This window comes from Aspergillus niger (genome assembly GCF_000002855.4).
Source record: "Aspergillus niger supercontig An03".
In the NCBI taxonomy this organism is placed as follows: Eukaryota; Fungi; Ascomycota; class Eurotiomycetes; order Eurotiales; family Aspergillaceae; genus Aspergillus; species Aspergillus niger.
Window position 1 is genome coordinate 105,564 of NT_166520.1, and position 21,210 is coordinate 126,773.

General features: G+C 45.7%; 11 protein-coding genes and 1 non-coding gene across 12 annotated transcripts; 6 read left to right on the forward strand and 6 right to left on the reverse strand.

Annotated features, from left to right (window-relative positions):
* Positions 1-19: 19 nt before the first annotated feature.
* Positions 20-1,926, forward strand: An03g00520 (hypothetical protein; the record flags this gene model as incomplete). Its single annotated transcript, XM_059746858.1, has 2 exons — positions 20-320; positions 389-1,926. 2 exons carry the CDS (start codon positions 20-22, stop codon positions 1,924-1,926), a joined length of 1,839 nt encoding a protein of 612 aa, XP_059600169.1.
* Positions 1,927-2,948: 1,022 nt separating this feature from the next.
* An03g00530 (uncharacterized protein) lies at positions 2,949-4,344 on the reverse strand (the record flags this gene model as incomplete). Its single annotated transcript, XM_059746859.1, has 5 exons — positions 2,949-3,296; positions 3,375-3,569; positions 3,625-3,676; positions 3,733-4,283; positions 4,333-4,344. 5 exons carry the CDS (start codon positions 4,342-4,344, stop codon positions 2,949-2,951), a joined length of 1,158 nt encoding a protein of 385 aa, XP_059600170.1.
* A 469-nt stretch (positions 4,345-4,813) lies between these two features.
* On the reverse strand, positions 4,814-5,031 carry An03g00540 (uncharacterized protein; the record flags this gene model as incomplete). Its single annotated transcript, XM_059746860.1, has 3 exons — positions 4,814-4,835; positions 4,923-4,988; positions 5,021-5,031. The coding sequence occupies 3 exons, from the start codon at positions 5,029-5,031 to the stop codon at positions 4,814-4,816; spliced, it is 99 nt and encodes a 32-aa protein (XP_059600171.1).
* Positions 5,032-6,096: 1,065 nt separating this feature from the next.
* On the forward strand, positions 6,097-6,759 carry An03g00550 (uncharacterized protein; the record flags this gene model as incomplete). Its single annotated transcript, XM_001389923.1, has 1 exon — positions 6,097-6,759. The coding sequence occupies one exon, from the start codon at positions 6,097-6,099 to the stop codon at positions 6,757-6,759; it is 663 nt and encodes a 220-aa protein (XP_001389960.1).
* A 632-nt stretch (positions 6,760-7,391) lies between these two features.
* An03g00560 (uncharacterized protein) lies at positions 7,392-8,207 on the forward strand (the record flags this gene model as incomplete). The annotated part of the gene is made up of 2 exons (XM_001389924.3): positions 7,392-7,995; positions 8,170-8,207. 2 exons carry the CDS (start codon positions 7,392-7,394, stop codon positions 8,205-8,207), a joined length of 642 nt encoding a protein of 213 aa, XP_001389961.3.
* An 860-nt stretch (positions 8,208-9,067) lies between these two features.
* Positions 9,068-9,154, reverse strand: tRNA-Val (TAC). The gene has a single exon. It is a non-coding gene; the product is annotated as a tRNA-Val (tRNA).
* A 1,346-nt stretch (positions 9,155-10,500) lies between these two features.
* Positions 10,501-12,102, reverse strand: An03g00580 (uncharacterized protein; the record flags this gene model as incomplete). Its single annotated transcript, XM_001389925.1, has 1 exon — positions 10,501-12,102. The coding sequence occupies one exon, from the start codon at positions 12,100-12,102 to the stop codon at positions 10,501-10,503; it is 1,602 nt and encodes a 533-aa protein (XP_001389962.1).
* Positions 12,103-13,259: 1,157 nt separating this feature from the next.
* On the forward strand, positions 13,260-14,464 carry An03g00590 (uncharacterized protein; the record flags this gene model as incomplete). The annotated part of the gene is made up of 2 exons (XM_001389926.3): positions 13,260-13,262; positions 13,322-14,464. The coding sequence occupies 2 exons, from the start codon at positions 13,260-13,262 to the stop codon at positions 14,462-14,464; spliced, it is 1,146 nt and encodes a 381-aa protein (XP_001389963.3).
* Positions 14,465-15,250: 786 nt separating this feature from the next.
* Positions 15,251-16,300, reverse strand: An03g00600 (uncharacterized protein; the record flags this gene model as incomplete). The annotated part of the gene is made up of 1 exon (XM_001389927.1): positions 15,251-16,300. One exon carries the CDS (start codon positions 16,298-16,300, stop codon positions 15,251-15,253), a length of 1,050 nt encoding a protein of 349 aa, XP_001389964.1.
* Positions 16,301-16,772: 472 nt separating this feature from the next.
* An03g00610 (uncharacterized protein) lies at positions 16,773-17,023 on the forward strand (the record flags this gene model as incomplete). Its single annotated transcript, XM_059746862.1, has 2 exons — positions 16,773-16,788; positions 16,869-17,023. 2 exons carry the CDS (start codon positions 16,773-16,775, stop codon positions 17,021-17,023), a joined length of 171 nt encoding a protein of 56 aa, XP_059600172.1.
* Positions 17,024-19,067: 2,044 nt separating this feature from the next.
* On the forward strand, positions 19,068-19,718 carry An03g00620 (uncharacterized protein; the record flags this gene model as incomplete). Its single annotated transcript, XM_059746863.1, has 3 exons — positions 19,068-19,153; positions 19,363-19,456; positions 19,503-19,718. The coding sequence occupies 3 exons, from the start codon at positions 19,068-19,070 to the stop codon at positions 19,716-19,718; spliced, it is 396 nt and encodes a 131-aa protein (XP_059600173.1).
* A 59-nt stretch (positions 19,719-19,777) lies between these two features.
* On the reverse strand, positions 19,778-20,933 carry An03g00630 (hypothetical protein; the record flags this gene model as incomplete). The annotated part of the gene is made up of 5 exons (XM_059746864.1): positions 19,778-19,878; positions 20,233-20,335; positions 20,481-20,514; positions 20,608-20,801; positions 20,886-20,933. The coding sequence occupies 5 exons, from the start codon at positions 20,931-20,933 to the stop codon at positions 19,778-19,780; spliced, it is 480 nt and encodes a 159-aa protein (XP_059600174.1).
* Positions 20,934-21,210: the final 277 nt, after the last annotated feature.

Genomic DNA, 21,210 nt, shown 5'->3' on the forward strand with positions numbered 1-21,210 from the left:
ATTATCACCGTCATCGACCATGGATGAATCCAAGCCAGAACAAGATAACTCTGCCACATCGGATCAGAGTACCCTAGCCGCCATGCAGGACTTGACAGTATCGATCCAGAGTCTAGTGAGCCTACTTCGCCAGGAAAGTGAGCGGCGAGAATTGCAAGTGAATCCAAAGAAAGCTAAAGACAATGATCCAATCCTGAATGCTCTCGGTGAGGAAATTGCAGCTGGGCGGGCAACGCACATCCCGGAAGGGAGCCCAGTGCAGCTCATGTCGCAAGAAGAGATTGATGAAAAGAATGAAGCGCATAGGGAGAAATACACAGGTATGATGATTTGACCCCCCCTCATCCCCAAAACTCGATGAATCCGAAGCGATACTAACACATTGCAGCCTTCTGGAAGGATTTGCCGTCCTCACCAACTGACATGCAAACCACTGAAGATGCCTACCAATGGGCTTTTGACCTATATCCTCAAATCTATCACTCTTTGGGATGGCATAAGAATGAGGATCTTCTTTTCGCTGCAAATATCCTATCAAAACATCGTGACGACCTTCTAGAAGCACTCTTCGCCGTTGAAGCATATCGGCGTCAGCAACTCGATGGTCCCCTGGAGCCATCACGCGCGGCCTTCGAATATTCACGGTTGCCTCGCCTGCTTTTGATACTTGTTCGCCTAGAAGCCCGACGGAATGATGCTCGGGAATGCCGCAACGGAGCTTGTGTGGATTGTCGCTACTTCGATGCGGACCAGACCCTCCAGGTTCTGATTGAAGTGGGTCGAACACTGCGCCACGACAAACACTGGAGGGCGAATGGCACAACTCTGCAGGAACTGCTGCATCGCTGTTATGCCCGGCGTATTCTATCTCAACCTAATGCTGATAATCCTGATATTCTGCGATACCAGTTCCATCTCATTTACGACTGCCTGGATGCGTTGAACTTTACGTCGCGGTTCCGCGAGATTCGAGATGCGCTCTGTCTTACATTCTATACCAGATATCAAACGGAGCCGATTCACAAGATATTTGACATGGTCCAGCGTCACAGAAGCTCTCTCAAGGGCATAGAGGAATTCAAAGAGCTTCCGCTGGAAGAATCTCCTGGCCCGACTTTCTTTCCAGAGACGCTCACGGTTCAGCACCTGCAGAATTTTGGCGACTTGAGAATTGAATGGACAGACAATCTGGATGACCATCTCAAAATATTCACGGGTCGCAATGCGCTCAGGGTCTTTGCTCATCCCACATTCTTCTACAATTGTCAAGATCTCGTGGAAAGAGATTATATCGAACCCATGTATCTCGAATTGTCTCGGACATACGCCCTTCTTTTTAGGCCTTCATCCCGACCGGCACTGCGACTGCTGCGAGAAGCAACTAGGTCAGACGAGATCACCTGGCTGGGAAGGAAGATTGATCTGAGTCTCCATCGACCGGGTATGGAACAGGGCACTGGCAAATCTTTTGATATCGATCTGGCCAAGCCATCAACAACCCGTATCTTGGAGAACTTCCATCGCTGCTCTGTTCCGCCCAGCATTCAGGCCGCTTTCAACGTCGACAGCCCCTTTGTCAACATCAAGGATACCAGCTCCTTCAACCAACACAAGTTCACATCCAGCTCCATGGGGCAGATCCATAGTCTTGTTCCATTCTATCCTGAAGACATCACGTTTATGATAACGTCTATCTTTCAGCACGAGTTTCATGCCAACGAGCCTTTCATAACCTATGAGTACTTTGGTCCTCGATTGCGCCGGCTCAAAACATACTTGGACAATCAGCAGCCCACTACCCTGAAACAGCTGTGGTTTGACAGGAGAGATGCCCGGGAGTGGTGGACATTCTGGGGTGGCGCTTTCTTTCTCGTTGTGTTTGCGGTGCTGGCTGCTGTCAATGTGAGATTCCTGTTTTTGCTTTGAGTTAGCCCCGCTTCCGGGCCAGTGACCCAACTAGCAGATGGAATCCAAAACATCTAATATCTGCAGTAGCTGGATCTCGTACCTCAGAGGCATGTCAGGAACACCAAGCTGCTAATCCAACTTATGAGGACGGTTCTGTTCCTTGGTTTTCACGTCTGTTCCCCATAGTAGTTCAAATACACCCACATAATGCTGTAGGAACGACTGATGTCAGTCCCAAATTGAATGTAATTTCTTCAGGAACCGTGTGCATACATTCCATCCAAATAACAAATCAGAAGTAGCAAGGCTGATTGGCCAAAAGCAAAGGCCTAGAAAAGAAACGTTTCCAGCTAATTGTCTACTAATCTTATTGTAGCTCTACAGAACGATTGTATAGAAACGACTTTAAAAATAACTCAGAAATTTCAAACGTATCACAACAAGACTATTAGGACCTGTGGAATCCACACTAGTAAGGGCTAACCCAGCAGTTGATTACAGCTGACTTGCTATATTTATCTCAAGAACTGGGTGGGCACTCTGGTGTATGAGGCGTCTTCGGTACGGATAAATGGCTAGAAGTATCAGGACAGAGAGGTGTTCCTTTAGGAATCTTCTATTTTTGATCAATTTTTATCTGCTATGTACGCTTCGGCCATGATATAGATATTCATGCCAGTGGTAGATTATTTACATTTCCTCCTATTTAGTAATCAAGAGTTGAGTATAGCTAAGATAATCATCTTTATAGTAAATCTCAGCTTTTCTCTTGCTTTGATTGGTAGGATACCTCTCTTCTCCCGAATAATAGGATCTATGTCACAGTTTCCTTTGGATAGAGTGGGCTGTGCAACAAATGGAAATCAACTGGACTACATCGTGAAGATTAATAGCTTAATATATAATTGTCACATAGCATATATTATACATAATCATTACAATCGCGAGCTTGGTCTGTTGACTTCCTCCAAGTACTTTCTAGTCTGTTCTTTTGTTAGCGATTCTATGTGACTGATTGTCTTTATTTTCTCTTCCCCTATTTACGGGCATGGAATGCACTCGAGCCCAGGGGACAGACTCACTTGTTCAACGACATCGTAGTCGTGGACCCACTTAAAAAACGCAGGACTTGTAAAATCTGCAGCAGCATCCGGTTCGATATCTTTGATGGACTCCCAGTCGGTATCAGCATATTTCTGATGCGAGCCCGCATGATCTTTGTGCCCGAGAAATCTTCGCGTGTTCCAAGCAGCAAAGGATTTGATGCGTTCAACTCGAGGCTTTCGAATATTTTCCCAGAATCTACTTATCACAGAAACATCCAAGTAAGGAAGTGACAGAAGCAATATCTGCAGTGCCCCGATATCCTCGATAATTTGCGACAACCCCTGTCGCAAGAAAATTAGCGTATGACTCTAGTTGTGGGTATTTTCAATTATTCCTGAAAGTCTTGACGTTAGGCTAACCTGTGCTGCATTGGGCTCCATTGCATGGGCCGAGTCACCCATTAGAATGGTTCTGCCAGTCCTACTCGTCCAGCGAGGAAGATTTGGCATTTGAGCAATCTTCCACCTGTCGCACTTGGTCGCCAAGCTGAGAACTGCAGAAAGTGGAGGGCATATCCCCTCAAAATGCTGCCTCACAAATACGATATCTCCATCCTTGATAGTTTTTAGTGTATCAAAATAGATTGATTGCCTAGGAGTAAATGCATACCTCGCTCCACATACTGGTTTGGCCATCATCATGTTTGAGGCCGAACAAGCCGCTCCAGAATCCCATTTTTCTGGGCTTCCGACCAATAACAAAACGTTCGTCGCCTACCCAGACACATGGTCAAATTGCTGTAGCAATAAAGCGGCGTCGGTGTCTGATTGTAATTCTTTCTGTGGCACTGTTACGCCATAGAATACCGAATCGCTCACTTGCGGGTCTACCGACCAGCCCACGGATACGTCAAACAAGACTTTAGTACGCAAGCGTGATTGAATCCCGTCAGCAATGAGAATGAGATCGCCACCTATTGTTTTCCCTCCTTGAAACTGTAAGCTTGGACTTTCGCCGGGGTTATCCGAGAAGTCTTCCACGAAACTGCCGAAGATAATTTCCGCCCCAGCTTGCACGGCATGTTGGTAGAGAATATCCTGTAGAATGGGTCGATGAATGCCCCAATCTGGAAATTTAGTGAGAGATGCTGGCAAAGTGCGTATCTTGTCCTTTCCGGTCTTCAGGTCTCTGATGGAGTCCGGGAGACAGTTGTCCGCGACTTGTTCAATGGCGTCTCCAAGGCCCCAAGACTGAAGAATGCGAGACGCGCCAGGACGAATTAGCAGTCCACTCCCCTTCGGCGACAAGTTCTCTCGCCTCTCAAAGACCTGCATAGGTATATTATTAAAGAAAACTAAAGTTTCAGGTTTGGTCTACTTTCCTGGACATGGTGGCCGTCCCTGGCAAAGCAGTACGCAGCTGCTAGGCCGCCAAGACCTGCACCCACAATGAGGATCTTCATATTTTTGGTGTTTGGTTTCATTCCCAGTATCTAATACACATTGAAGCAGGAGTGAATGGAGAGGGCGAATATTATGGAGATATAAATTGATGATTTGGGGGATGACGTCTGCACCCGCACGAATGAGCATTGGACGCCTGATTGCACTCAACCAACCCAGAGAACCTCAAATGGCACGCCTAACGACTTATTCCGAGATCGCCAACATAGAAGGGAATCTGAAATTGCAGTAAGCTCCGCTCTTCTCCTTTGTGCTCGTAACAACGCAGCGCACTGCATTAAGAAACTTCTTTAAGGCAAATCCTACCTGAAGCGAATGCGCTAAAAGGAAACGAAAAGCATACCACTCAATAGAGGATAGAAACGAATTTGAAGAATAAATTTTTATAATACCATTTATTTTTCAATCAGATCATTCCTGAGGACGTGGCAGCCCTTCAAAGTTACATATTGCGCTAATTGCTGGTCTTGCGCGGGGCAGTAGAATATACTCCCTCTGGCATACCTTCGGCGTGAGTGCACCAAAGTAGTAGTAGCAGTAGAGGTAGCAGTAGCAGTAAGACTTAGTAAGCTGATTTTTGGGGATCAGGAGTAGTAACTAACATAAACGCCATGATAATGAGGAATACCACAGTACCAATATCGATGACCTCACGACTCATCTTCCGTATCTAGCATAGCCAATATGAGCTATTATGGGTGTAATGAATACGATATCATAAGATCTCGGGATCTTATCGATGATTTTTTATTTGATTACAGATATTCACAGCCATCGAAATCAATATTAAGCAAATACCCACCATCCCCCCGAAAAAGCTTAGTTTATCAAAAAATTACACTAAGCAAAACGAGAATCATATTGACAATCCAAGCTATATATAGAAAGATCAATCGAAATTGTATGAAAAGCAGACTAATATTCAGTACTATGCACATATCTTCAGTTGAAAATAGCGAATCTTCCTCTCGGACACTACAAGACAGACAATGCTCTTCCTAGAACCAGAACCAGCTCTAAGCAGCTAACTTACAAGCCGGAAACCTGTATGAGGTAGACATCTCAGACTTCAGTTATAAACTATCATCATGTAATGCGTGGCTGTCACCGTACAGCTTCATACCCACTACCCAGCTGCGGAGTTTGGTGCTCACAATCTTTGGGTAGCACCCAAGCGTGTGATTCCAGAAACCAGAGGGCTGCTGCACTGTTGTACATGTTCTTTATGAGCGAACCCTTAGTCAAAGATTGGATTTACCGAGCCAGGATAGTCGGGCAATTCCCATCACATATTCATTGTTCAGTGAAACAAGTGGGAGGGACAAGAGATCAAAGCCAGGTTCCCGTTAAGAGGTAAGTTCCGGGCAATCCATACAAAGCAACTGCCGCATTGCTGCATACCATAATTCCAACAAAGGTTGACTGTCAAAGACAGGGCCATCAAGTGCGATTCAACAGCTGGCTATCCAGACACTTGGCGCGTAATGGATTCTCCGTGTGGGTGTTGTCTGCCATGAAACCTCTAAAACCTGTATTATCCCCAAGGTGTATATAAAGGTGTTATTCATTAGCCTGTTTCTGAATTCACCATTCAAATGTCTCGCTATATTCATTTCAGATCGTCAACCATTGCTTTCAATTGATTTTACATGTCACCGGGTAACTTCTCTTGAATATCATGGCATTGAACGGCGGTGAAGACATCGCTCTCCTGTGTCTGGCATACAGGGAGACACTCGATGAGAATTATGAATCGTTGCTTTGCGAACTGAGTGAGCAATACAACTTGGTACGGTTACCAACAGCCTCAGTCGCACGCACATATCTGGCGAATCAGAGCCCAAAGAGCATCATTGTGGCAGACGGGGGCATAAGCGAGCCACAGAACCAAGATATAGCGAAAAGGCTAAAGGCCTACATCGAGGTTGGAGGATCGGTAATATTTGCACTGGAATTTGCCAGCACTACCTTTGGTTATGAATTCAACAATCTCTTTGGCCGGGATTTTGGCACAAACTGGGAATACAATGGCCGTTGCAAGACCACTTGTAGATTCAATGGGAACTGCATTCTCCCAACCGGACCTGTTTCTGAATGCTCGTCTTATATGGAGGCACATTTTATCAAGAACGCTTCACCTATTGAGCAGATCGTTGTTCCACTGGAAAGCTCCATGGAATTAAGCCAGGCCGTGGTGGTTGGAAAGAAGCTGGGCGAGGGATATCTACTCTATTGCGGGAACGAGAGTGTTGAGGTGGAATTGTGCAAGACGTTAGTGTTCATGCAATTAGCAATGGCTCATCGGAAGATCGGATCTACCAGTGGATTTCTATACTGGTAGTTTCCAAGAGGGAATAGTATATCAAAGAGATAAGAATCCAAGTTCAAAGCAATCCGTCTGCATTATCTTCTTGTGCCGCGTCGGGGGTTGCCTCATGATCTGCAGACCTTTGCTCAGCCGAAGGTGAGGCATCTATAACCTGCCATGAGACCGGCTTTAGTTATTAATATAATGGGCTTAGCATAGCATCATTTAGTGAAGTTCGTGCAGATGATGTCATACTCAACTGCATAGTAGTGAATTTTGACTAAAACCCATTTCATGGCCAGTGATTGCAGTGTAATATACATTTTAGATGAGCCTGGACCAATGCAGCTTTAGGTTTATGGTGAAGACTGTTGGTGAATAGGAAAGTGGCTACTGAGCTTGTGAAGTCCACCAGTCTTTTATTGTTTGTCCTCATAGTAAAGTACAAAGTACTATATCGGTTACTACCGTTCTGGTATTCAGGTACACGTAGAAAGGCCCAACCCTAATGCAATTTACAATAACTTATTCAGGGCTTTCTGCTATATAGTCTTGATCAATTCCTCCGACTCTCACTTTCCCTTGTGTAATCAATTTGCCCTCAGTTCTCCATCATCTTTATCACTGCTGAGCTTTTTATTCTCAACCAAACCTCTCAATATAACATGGCGTCCAAGCGCCCGGAGATCCTCCTTCTCTGTGTTGCACCAAGAGACTTTGTTGGGGATCGTTTTGAGCCCCTTTTGGAACGCCTTAGAGAATGCGCCGACTTGAAGCGTGCCACAACGATTGACGAGGTATTACGTGGCCTGGAAGCCAATCCCAAAGTCGTCATCGTCGCTGACGAAGGTGTAACTATACCCGTCAACAGACTCGTCGTGGAAGAGCTAGAAGAGTACATGCGCAGGGGAGGTTTGGCCGTTTTCGGCTTATGTTTTCCCGGCTTCGTGACTAAGAACCGTTTCAGGAGCGTCTTTCGAGTAAGAATAGGTTTGCCGTGGGTGATAGGCGATAATCAACGAACCACATTCGAATTTCATCCTGAGTGCACCCTTCCAGCGGGAACAGTGGCTGACTCGTTCCCTACACCATACAGAATGGAGGCGATTCTCATCAAGAACGCTCGCCCCAAAGAGAAGATTTACATTCCTATCAAAGGTGCTATGACGGAGTGGCCGCGGCCAGAACCCGTCGACCAGACACAAGCTGCAGTGGTGGGGGCAAAAGTGGGCGATGGATATGTGGCTTATTGCGGAGATATCAATCCGGGTGAGAAGCTGGATCAAGTCATTTTATCTCTGTGTGGCTTTTGAGCATGTCAATTACACTGCATCCCTGCCATGGCGACAACAAAGATCAGCGTTGTTTGTTGAGTAACTGACTCATCACAGTCCTCACAAAGAATTCGCCCCTTTGTGTTACGATGCACGTATGACAATCTAGCTACTATACAAAAAGGGTTTCATGGAGAGGTAGATTAGTTCGACCCAACGAAGCCGCTATTATATGTGACCTAGTCTCACGACTTAGTTTTGATATTTTGCCTGCGCATTGACTACTGTACTTTACTGTCAACAAGTCAGATAAATATAGTAGTAGTCACTTGAATCAGAGCTTGGCTTGAAATATATTCCTTCTTAAACAGCCCAACATATCTCTTACCATCATATCATCATTGTCTTCGTGACCCGGAGCAAGTATGACAGTATGCCAAAGTACTAACATAACTCCCGGCCGCGCCAATCATCCATGTTATGTATGAACTTATGCCATACAAAACTCATCTATTCTAGATCAAAGTATCTCCATTACTAGATCTTGTGCGAGCCTGATATCAAGTATAAAGATAATAATATTATTATTTATATTATCAGCATTTTTTCACATTTTTAAAGCGCGTTGATTATGATGCGAATAATACATAAATTCTCTAAATAATACAAAAGTATCCTATTATAATTAGAAAGTTCTATAAAGATTCTGATAAGTATTTTGTAATCTTATATATCTAAATAAGAAGTCCTAGAGTAATATCTATCACACTGATTAAGATATAGTGATTTGGAAAACTTGTCATTTTATATAGAACTATATAGATGGCTGACCCGGGCGGGTGGCCGACGCGGCCGGGAGTTACGTTATGCTTATCATTTACACCTAACAATGAAGGTACAACGCTCATGATAGACTCTTAAAAGCTTGAATATTTGATAGAGATTGGTGTGAAAAAAAAAAAGAAAGAACGAAAGAAGGAAAAGAAAGAGAGTCCAGCTATCAATGATTTATAATAGTCTCTATAGAAAGCATGAGGCTGAAAAGCTTTACATAAAAACAAAACAAATGACCAATGCAGGGATCGAACCTGCGACCTTCTGTGCTCACACTTGCTTATGTAAGACAGACGCCATAACCACTAGGCCAATTGGTCCATTTGATAATAAATTGTTGAGACTTTTTGCTCTCATTTCGATGCAACTTGGTTGTGGTTCATCTGGTAAGGTGGTTACAACGTTGGATAGACAGCAAATTTACCTCCGTTGACAGTAAATGCCCGCTTGTGGCCTTAGGCATGAAATAATGTCGAATCACCTAATTTCAATACAAGTATTGAATCTTACAGCCACCTCAGCTTGTCGTCTCATTTCAACTTCGATACCATATTCAATTCTCCTTAATGAAAACTATCACGTGTAACACCGAGTAGTGGATTTGACATTCAGGTTATTATACATAGTCATTGATATTCCTATTCATCCGCGACTATAATAAGGTAGATTAGATTGTCTTACAAACTTCACTCTTCCTTCTAAATAATACTCTCACCAACAAATCTTCATTCGCGACCCTGTTGTCCCCATATCCTCATTGCATTTCTAATGATTACCTGTTGTGACATAGTTCAAGCAGGATAACCAAGCAGGATAACGCAGTAGGGGATATGGCCCGAAGAGCAAAATTGCTGATAGCCTGGATTGCGTCTCAATATCACAAGACCTTAACTGTGCGCCATGGAATGTTCGTTTCTCTTAATGACTTTTTTGAGTTATATGCTAACTAAGGTCTCTGACCTGGACCTTTCTTATTGCAGTGATCTACTGAGTAATTTAAGAAGTGGTCTTGTATCCTTCTATTACTTGATATTGTGGCAGCGAGTGGTACCCAGGATTATATAACGGAGTATCTGCGTTATTTATTTATTTAGATACTGCTACTATATAAGGATCATTATGATATGTCTGCCATTGTCAGTGCTAGTAGTTCTGCCCTTCCCATCCCAACGAAGAAAATATTTACATTTTCATGTCAATATCCAATACGGAGTTCTCGACAATTAGAGCCGCTATGCCTGACCGTCGATCAACGGCCTGGTTAAGGCATAGAGATCTCTTGACTACGATATATAACAGTTAATCACTTTTCTCAATCCACCTAATCAGGCTAGGTCAGACAGAAATAAGATAGAAATTCACTGCTGATACTGACTTCTTTCCTAAATAGGATCAGGATATTGAAACAAGAAATAGTTACCGTGGCAGTTGACTCTTGATATTAGATTAGGTCACTTCGTAGAGGTAAGAAGGGGCGACTCAGTAGTGGAATCATCCGGTGTAGTTCCGACTCAAACTTGATTGCTGCTCATGTTTTACTGCGCTCACCACATTCAGATCCGAATCGTAATACCAAGAAGAGACACAGGAGACTAGCTTGGAGAGACTCCCATACAATACAACCACTTGAGTTCTCTGCCTGGCCAATCTTTCATTCCCAGATTCTCTAGCTTCTGTCCTCGCTTTCCCGCCTGATATCCTCCAGAATTTGAGCGGGATCCTTACTCACATTCTGCCACTCCCTCTCTATGATCTCCTGCCTCTTTGATCCACGGACTTGGAATGAGGCCTTGAACGGCCTGGGTGCTGCTGTAAATGTCAATTCGATGTCCCGCGGATCGATTTCAATTCTCTTTCCATCTTTGTACGAGTGAGTGATATTGTATGCCCACAAGAGCCGTGCGGTGAGAATGAACACGCTATCCCAGCCTAAGTGTCTTCCAGGACAAATTCTGCGACCGAAGCCAAACGGACTGTGGTCAAGGTTGGGGTTCTCGATCCACCTCTCAGGCTTGAATTTATCCTGATCAGGGAAAACCTCCGGGTTCAACATCATGGCCCAGACGTTGGGGATGATCACCGTACCACTTGGTATATGATACCCCTTGTATTCATCGTCCTGGGTGGTTGTGCGGGGAATTGCAAACGGAATCGGCGTTTGCCAGCGCATGGCCTCATTCAGGATAGCGTTGATGTAACTCAATTGAGGGATGTCTCCAAAAGAGGGAAGCCGATCAGGTCCAACAACTCGATCCAGCTCTTGCTGGGCCTCCCTCAAGCAGTGCGGGTGCAGCACGACGGTCTTGACAACCAGTCGTAATATTGTAAGAGTAGCCTCAAAGCCGGCTTGTTGAAGGGTTCCTATCACATAGGCAAGTTCTTTGGACGAGACTCGCGACCCCGCACTGGAATGTAAGGCATTCTGGACCCAGTTCCATGTAGAGGCTGACTTGCCAATCTCGAAATGTTCCATATGGAATTCAGCGGCTTCTCGTTCCACGTTGGCCGAGAACTGTTTCCAAGGGGCCAAACAGCTTGGAAGTTTATCAAGTACGGGGAACAGCTCCACCAGGCTGTAGTAGGTATTGCCCATGGCTTCAAATGGATGGCGGTTCATAGCGTGAAGCTTGGCGGGTATATCATTGTCTGTGGTCTCCAGTCGGATTCCGTACCCAAGTGTCATGAGTATACTGCCAGCATACCGGCTTAGGCTCGCCTCAAAGTCATCGCTCTCAAGGAGTTCAGCAAGTGCCTGTTTGCTTTCCATGTCTTCCAGGCTACGATAGCGACCGACAGCAGTGGTGTCTAGAAAAGAGCTCATTATACGGTGGTGGTTCTGCCATTGCTTGCCGTACGGCATAATCGCCGAGTTGAACCCGAGGGACATGCGGGAGGCAATAATGAAAGGAGGACGTGAGCTGTAGATGGCACCTCGCTTGACCAGTAGATCTTGAATAATTTCAAAGGAGCTAATACTGATGGCCTGTTGTTGGCCATAGCGAAAGGCCACCATGGTGCCATAATCTTGATGCCATTTGTGCACCACTTCCATCAGGCGTTGAGACAACATCTGATGAATATTGCCAATAATCGGGAGAGGCCTTGGTCCATCAGGGAGGTTGTGATTGCGTTTCTTACTGACCAGACTGTATGTAACCAAGAGGAAGGAAGCAAAGATCGAAATAAAAACAAAAAGATTCAAGTGCTTGTCCATAATAACTGAGCAAATGTTTGCCATTGACTGCACCAAGTCTGGGGTGTAAGCCATAGTGATTGAGATGATGAGGAGCAATGACTGAATACGAGTCTCATGCTCTTGAGTCGGTAGGCATGATGAAGATATGGCCTGCCCGTATATATAGTATTCCAAAGTTCTCCTAAGACGGCCGCTACGATGCCGAGCTGAGCTCAATCCCTGCGTCTCTTAGAACGCAAATCTCACGGGAAGCTCAGCTGTGATGGTACAGGATGACCATGTGATAACACTGAGTGGACAGCATACCCCTCTAAGAAGTAATCTATGTCATCACACACGCAAAAAGGTTCGAGACAACGCATTACCTAGAGTGGGAGCTGAATGTCGGAGAAGTCCGCCTGTACATATGACCGTATTTGCTTTTTCTGTGTCCACTGGTGTATTATCCTCACGGCTAACCCGGCTGATCTTTTGTCTCCATTCAACATTATGCCTACCCTATCAATTGCTGAGTATTCCAACATGCTCGGAAAACAGGGTAGTAAATGTGGCTTGGGGACTAGTTTGCTTGGCCTCAGATTCCCACCCGAGCGCCGATCCAATACGAACATTATGCGTTTAAGCAAACCAAAGAGCAGCTGATATCTGATAGTCGCCCATACACAGCGATGCAAATCATGCCGAATAATAGCGAAGCTCAAAGGTCACTGGTGAGGGATCATGGTATTACAGCCCCGCGGTGATATCTATCACCAGTAATATGCTTTGGTCTTGTAGGATTGATTTTGGTACTTTTTGTTGATTCACCAATGGTAGTTTTAGCATGTTTGACATGACAGTAAATATGTATGAGCACCAGTCTGAAATGAATACTAGATGAGACAGGAAAGAGCGGGCATTATGCAATAACCTTCGGGGATCGGGCTATGAGGTGTAGAGCCCGAGATATTTTGATACCGAGGGAATCAGAGTGGCACCTTCAGCTGCGCCTGCACATGGGCAGCACTGACTCATGTTCAAGTCGGACTCCCATCACGCGCAATGCTAAAATCACGCAAGACTGAAATCAGAAACCGGTGGAGTGGTGGTACTTTTGTTTTCTTCTGAGTCCCTCGTATTTCCAAGGGCCTCTCCGAGGGTATATGATGAGAGCTCACTTTCCCGTAAGTCCTGTAATAGTGACTTTCGAGGATTTCCTATACTTAGGGCATCTTTAACGCATTGATACTATGGTGAGCAGAGAGAGCCCATTGTTTATGTCAATATCAGTGTATGACTGATTCGAAAACAGGACTCCGTTACAAACCTTCTTCCGTCTATTCTGAATGCTCCTCAAAGCATGGATTGGACTGGGATGAACTTCCTACTCTTCCATCTGATTTTGTTCGTTCTCATGACTGCTACTGCTGCTCTCTGGAGATTAGCTACCCACTTCGCCGTCCCCGTTTCTGGAAAGATATCCCCTGCAAGTACCATATCCAAAAGGGATTACGAAGAAGTTGTGAATGGCTTCCTACGAGACATTTCATTCCGACCCCCAGAAATCAAATTTGATGTGAGTCTGAAGACTCGTGTTGTAAGCCGCCTGGAGGCTTATGGCATTTCACGAAGGTTCATTGCTCTCATTGAACCGTGCATTACCACAGCGACGAAAATTTCCAGCTGTTCCTATCCATTTACATCTCCCGAAGTTCTCGAGGCTATTGCCCTCTATGCTACATATGTTATATCGATCGATGACATTACAAACGAAATCCTACCTGACCTTGAATGTTATGGGTCTCAATTGGTCCTTGGTCAATCTCAGAGACACGAACTTCTTCGCGGATTCACAAAATTCCTCGGGGACCAGCCTCGTGTGTTCGGAGCCTTTGGGGGCGACATGATTATCAAGGGCACAGTGGAGTTTATCGCTTCGGCCGTAATTGAACAAAACCAGGATGCTTTTCAACTATCGCGTGATTCGTCGGACTATTTGATTTACTTCAGGGCAAAGACAGGGGTTGCTGAACCTTTTGCCTTCTTTTGTTTTCCAGAAGACATCAACCCTGAAGACCGAGACTTACAGAAATACGTCTCGGCCATTCCCAGTATTATGCTATTTCTGGGATACGTCAATGACCTCTTGTCCTTCTATAAGGAGGAGCTCAAAGAGGAGGATTCTCCAGGCTTCGTCCAAAGCTATGCCAAGGTTCATAATTCTACTGCGCTTCATGCACTTCAGCAACTTCGGCATGAGACGATAAAGGAAGTACGAAAGATCCGGAGTATGCTATCCGATGATGTCCAAATGGCTGAGCGTATCAATCAGTTTATTTATGGGTATATATTCTATCATTTGTGCACGGGAAGATACAGGTTGACCGAGTTGAATATTCCTGCTGCTCATGACGCAAGAAAGCGGATTCAAGCGTTGACTGACGTGCGACTGTAGCCAAGTTTGGCTAAGCTTAGATTAGCATATGATTGAGAGAGGCATAAGTGTGCTGCGAGCAAGGTATGCTATGGTCCGGCCAGGTCTGGGAAACTGGGGTGTGAGAAATATACACGATCGGACAGAAGCAGTTTTCATTCCCGTAGGTTTCCGTACAAATGTTTGCGCATAGATATAGATTATGATGCTGATAGGACAAGGAACAATCCTCATCGAATTATGGAGCACGTCTCCAAAGCGTTCTCTTCAATACCGTGAAGATCTCTCATGCAAAGATAAGCTACGCAAGTTTTCCAATCTAGCTAGCGAAGACTGGATGAATCGGAGACGCCGATGCCCTGCATCTGATTCTGACTCAGGACATGCTTACCTCCTAGACCTTTGCTGGGAAGTAGTGGGGGTACTCTGCTGGTTGTCCCACATGATCCTTCGGTTGGGGGATTGTGTAACATCGTATACACTTCAGGCGCCCATCCCCTAAGTCAATTTGACATGGCGGCCGGCTGACACGCCGCTTAGACTGGTGGGTAATTAGTCATTTAACATTTCTCTTGGCCATAGTATTTAGTTCTTTATGGCTCTCTGGATTAATCAACTTGTGCTAGTTCCTTGGCTAGAAAAGCAAAGTGTGCTCATTGTGGTCGAATACATATTGCCAGATCAATGCTTCTCAGATCCGTCTGTTTAGGTCAATATTTCATTGTTCTTTAACTCACTGCCGCTCCGGTTATCTTACTAGACATCTGTATCATAACCATTCGTAGACCATACCCACATAACACGAGTTCAAACTGCGTCCGAGGCCATGCTTCGCTGAAGTTCCAGATACCACTGCGGTAGCCACTTGCAAAAGACATTGCGAATGCCCTCCAAATCACCCTGTTTCGTTCCGGCTGATTTTCCATCGACAAACTCCGACCGGTACCCACCATCGAAATCGACTACCCAGGCATCCAAAGTGTAGTCTATAACAATATTACCCGGATGAACATCACCCCATACAATATCATTGGAATGAAGAACCTTCACGGTATCTAGTATCTGCCTCTCCCATTTAACATAATAGTTCTTCATCCGAATGAGTTCATCGCTCCAGAGATTTCGCGACCTGAATGGAAGCCAACCAATCAAGATGCCGATGATTATCTTCTCATTTTCAGATAACACAATAGCATAGATCTTAGACACATTGATTGACAGGCCTAATTCTGAAACACGGCTGAGTACCGATACTTCACTGATGAAGGTACCGGTATTAATGGCAGATTTGAAGAATAGACTGCGCTCCGCCACCTGGACACGACGCGGTATGTCACAGGTATGGTCAAATTCATTATCTGGCTCAGGGTAAATGAGTACATCGGCTGCGCTGAGTTTCAGGACACTTGGAGGAAGGCCTGAAATTAACGCGCTTATCGTAGGAAGAGAGGATTTAGAGAATCGTTTATAATTGATAGGAACCGCTGTGATTAACCCATTAATTGGTAGCAACTGAATTGCATGGGTTTGAGGAAAGGTAAATCTTTGTAAAATGACAGGTTCTTGCGTGACTGGAGCGTTGTGTCGAATGTATTGTGCGCATTGTAGGACTAACCAGTCCCAGAAATCTTTGAGGACTTCGCCGTCGTCCGGGGCTTCGTCAAAGTCTGTGGCTTTGTCACTTGCGTAAGCTTTACTCAGCCACACGTTAACGTGTGTTTCTAGAGAGGTGCTGAAGAAGTCAGAGGCTCGCAGGGTAATCTCAAACAAGACAGCTCTCGAGATGATGACAAGGAATGCACCCTCGGCATAAATCCTGTCCTCGACTATGCGATGGTTGGGAAGATTGGTAGCCATTTTGCTGAAGCAATAATTTTCCCAAAAAAAAACTAAATGTGAACTGAGAAAAATAGCTCAAGCCAGTATTGCACAAGACGTGTTCGAGTTAGCTTCATGGGAAATGACAACAGGCGAAGACGTTGGGACAGGTAGGAAAGTCTCGAGTGAATCTTAGTGAGCTCTCTGTGAATAAACATAATTAGCGGAAAGCGCCGTTGAATGAAATCAATATCCCGCGTGCTTGTTTTAACATTGCATAAAGGTCCAATAATTTCTATGCACTTCCAGCAAGCATAAAGTATCCGATTCCCAGGCGACCATCATGCATGCCCCATTGTGACTGATCTGTCTCTTCGAACACAATCAATACTGCCACCATCACAACGATCGTCATTGACATCATGAGGGACTTTAGAAGCCTTGCTTTTATCAGGTGTATAAAAGAATCAGATACTTCCAGTATTTTCCGAGCAACATTTCAAGGACGACCATGTCTCATGAAGGTAGTAAGTGCATCTACTCCAGAATCGCACCACCTACATCATTGGTCAAGACTGTCGCTGACAGACCCAGTACCATGCCATAGTGAAGCAGCCTTCGCATCCGACATACAGAGAAATCGATCCATTTTTCTGCGAGAGCACTGCATATGTTCGTTTGAAGAAGCGAGAATTATGCCAGCAAGGGATTGTCCCAGATTTCTATGGGGTGATTGAGCAAATAGACCCGATTCACTGGTAACCTCATCGGAATAAATATCTGAAGGACAAGCTCCGTCCGAACGCTGTTCTCCTGGAGTTTATCCCTAGCCTGATGGAAATAGATCTTGCAACATATACAGAAGATCGCGCCGCCACACTTCTAGACATCTTGCATAAGATTCACGACGCTAGAATTTACCACGGTGACCCCTACCCTCGAAATATTGTCCTTCAGCCAGAAACGGGTAGAGTCCTTTGGATAGACTTTAATTGCGCTCAAACTTTTCCTGAGGGTCCTATTACTGAGACAAAACAGCTGGATGGAGAATGATACATTGATGACCGCTGAGTTACTGGACCTTCTGGTAAGAAACATGGGCTGAACCGCATTCTCTTCCCGAGGTCACGTAAAAGTAGCACACTTCGCCTTCGATTCGTCGAATAAATTTCATCGAGTTTTTCAATGAGTCAAGAAGAAGGGTTCCACGACGACGATCTACCTCGAGTACCTCCAGGAAGATCTTGGATTGTATTCGAAGACCTTGATTGAAACACTCAGGTACGGAGACTATGATATTCCTCCAGGAGTACGTGCTATCCTTTCCGTCTCTGGGTATACCTAACATCACCTCTTTGACGAGCTGAACTCCCATGGGTTCATCAAGCGACTTCATTAGGCGGGACCCGGACAATTTCCCTTCTCTAAACAATTTCACGTCCACACGGTGGCTGATGGAAAATGGGATAACGATACACTCAACCCGATATCTTGTTTCCTTCAGCAAAGGTAGTCGGGGGCGTATAGAGATGAAGTGCGTTATTTGAGTTCTTGGGACATGATTTAAAGGGGTCTCACTTTTATCAACAGTCTACCGTATTTCGAGTTATATTTAACTGTAGCGTACCTAGTGCGGTCGGTTGGCATTTAACTTGAGAACTCTGCTCTTAATTCTATTGAAATAACGTGAGAGGCGCTCATTGGACTGCCGGAGTTGGGGAGATGGATAATTATGCCAGATTTACTCCGATTGTTTGGACTTTGATTGGCAGACATATATTGCCTATAACGGGAAACTAACATGGTGGGGATAAAACTTGGGATGGCAGCTGAGATATAGTGGGAGAAAATAATTATTTCTATCCAGACTACAGGAACTGGGGACAGGATATAGTGTTAATTATGGTCACATGACTACTTTCTACGGGCATTAACTAACTTACTTATACGTTATATGTTAGTATCGTTAAGTATAACAATACAACGTGTATAATATTATATAAACTCTGCATTGGTCATAGGGAGCAGCCCATGTGAGGCTATAATTTCTGTGATGATCTTCTCTTAGTTAGCGGAATACCCCATAAATTGAATGGTTTCAAGAATATTGGTAGGATCACTCAAAATGTGAGTTGTCATCAATACGATGTGTGAATTACGAAAGGCTCTTTTGCTGTTAAAACCGTTGGTATTCAAAGCATTGAGAGTTGACTAGAATAGCACATATTGTGAACATCGGCTCTACTACATTCATGTCCTGCAGATCGGTGAAAATGGTAAATCTCATGCTATTATTTAGTCCGTTATACTCAAGTAGATAGTACTAGCAAACTTCTGGATTATGCCTCCTGTCCCGCATTAGTCCCAGGGTTACTTTCACATGAATTAGCAACCGATTATCTAACAGTGAGAGGGTTAGGTGTGTTTTAGACCAGAGCTGCGAGGCCGGCAAGTTATCGGCGCTCGGGATGATGGGGCATTTCCCCCAACTATTCTGCACTCATCCCGTCATCTCCCTCGCTCGTAAAATCCACTCGGGGATATTGTCGGATTCTTACTTTCCATTACTTGTTCTTCTCGCGATGTAAAAGTCCCTTTTGAGATATTTTTTCGACGCCTCCGAAGTCACACCAGAACCTCTTTCTTTCACTTTAACGAGGCGGGCGTAGGGGAGAGTCGATTCAAATTACTACATCACGATGAATGCGGCCAGCGTACTATTAATTTGCCATGCGACGGGGATCCTGCGGCTTCCACGTATCGAAAGACGGGAAGAAATCTGACTGCCTGTCCGGTGTCTGTCTGCATGCTGGGTTGCACCGGTTGCGTTATATCGCCTAATAATGATTGGAATGCTGCAGGCGGCTCCACCCGACCAGGAAACCCTGGAAAGTAATTTGCTAATTGCTAGTTACTAGTGCTACAGTATCATCCCCAAGCCGGCAATTAATCCTTCAGTCGTCTCCATTCACGCTATATTATCCCCACCCACTTACGCCAGGCTGGGCTCTGTGATAGGGGGACCATTTATTCATATTTCATGCTACCACCCAGCATCCACCGCCACCCACCCCAAAAAAGAATGGTTACTTTAACTCCAGACCCCAGACTGCAGCGTCTGTCTCACTTTCCTCCCCTGCCACCTGCATTTTTCTGCGCCCACCAACTCCGGTCACCCGTAAGCTTGAGCTGAAAGTTTGATCCCCACAGTCAAGTAGCACACCGGGGGGGATATCCTGAGGTTGCCACCATCAAGTGCTTGGTCTGTTTCCAAGGTACACATATTCTGCGTAGTGGACTAGAACATCCACTTACTACGTCGTTGGAGCCGATGCGGAGGCCAAGCTTCGTGCTTGGGAAACAAGCAACAGGCCAAGCAACGAGTGGATGGGTCTTGGAGCCACTGAGCGGTCATGCCGTCCATGGGACTGGCCTCGATAGTAGAAGGTCCTTCTGATAAGCCCGTGTGCACAGGGCCTCCCGGGTTTCCGGCTAGTCCATGCCACAGGTTTTTCTTCACTCCTTTCCCTCACCCCTGGCCACCCATCTGAGGTTCATCCAATCGGTGACCCCCGAGAATGTCTCCGCGCTACCATAGTAGTATCTAGCACTCTTAGCTACTCATAAGCGACAAGTCTTTTTGGGTTTCGTGCCGCTATGGCTGGAACCATTAATTCCGGACGTAGGAGCGTTGCAGTCAGGTAGATTGTTGTGTAAGGGAAATTGGTCCATGAAAATCGGCAAAATTGATGGGAAGCAAGACAAGGGAGCGCTAGTGCAGCGGTCGCATGGTCACGGTTCCCCCATCCACTCGGTTCTCCGTCGGCAATTTCTGTCTTTCCTTTCCCTTTTGTCGTTCCCTTCACTTTATTGGGGTTATTTATTGATTCTGGTAATAATATTCGCTCTTATCTTCCCCCAACCGTCACGAAAATGGGCCTTGGTCCGATGTGTGTGCATCCACAACCGACCACCCACACCACTACCTCGTCCTCCTCCTTCCCTATAGGCCAACATTGCCTTACGGTGTATCGGACGGTGCTCCAGATCGAAATTTGCGATCCAATAAGTCCCCTGCAGACACTAATCAAGGTCAGGTCTCATTGGGCGCGATAACGTGCTTCGGCCAGGCAATCACACTCATGACCATATTCTTGCTCATCCTCATCCTCATCCACATCATATCATCAGGATTTCAGTAAGGTCAGCAGCATCCGACTCCAGCCGCAGCAAGCCTGTGACCCTGGTCTAGTCTGCAATTCTCCGAACAAACGAGCGTGTTGACGGTGGAGTCTCCTGGTTCGTGGCAAGCCGTTCGTGCAGCCCACGGTTATCTGGTGTGTTACCCTCCTAAATCAGTTAACCAAGACGCCACCCCTCCTTCGGACCTTCGACAGATGCTCCAGAAGACCTCGATGTGCCAATCAAGTTCCTGACTAGTGGTGGTGGCCTCCTCAAAGTGGGGAGATGCAGACCGTTTAAGTTTCCACTGGACCGTCAATGGCATTCTGAATGGGTGCCCACCGTGGCTCGAACATCGCTGCTACTGGCGTTGATTAAATTGCATCGATAACCAGTGCTGGATCAGCTCATACTGACGGCGATAATGTAGATACTAGCCCACAGTAATCCATCGGATTCCGCCTGCTAATTCCGCTCCTCCCATTCCCATTTGTCCCTTTGGTTATTAGCTAGTGGACGTTATCTCCCCCGTCAGCCTCCCATTGACTGGTCTGGCACCCACTACCAGCTACTCTGTAGTCTCGCGCCCCCGTCGCGTGCTTGCTGCTTGGCCCTTCTTAAGCACCGCCGATCCCACCTCCCCCAGTTNTGGATCTTTGCACCCCTCAAGTTCGTCCTCTATTCTGTCTCCCTTCGGCGATTGTCTTCGTCATTCGCCTTGCTTTACCATGGCCACAGAAATCGAGCCGGCCGAGATCCCTCCCGTG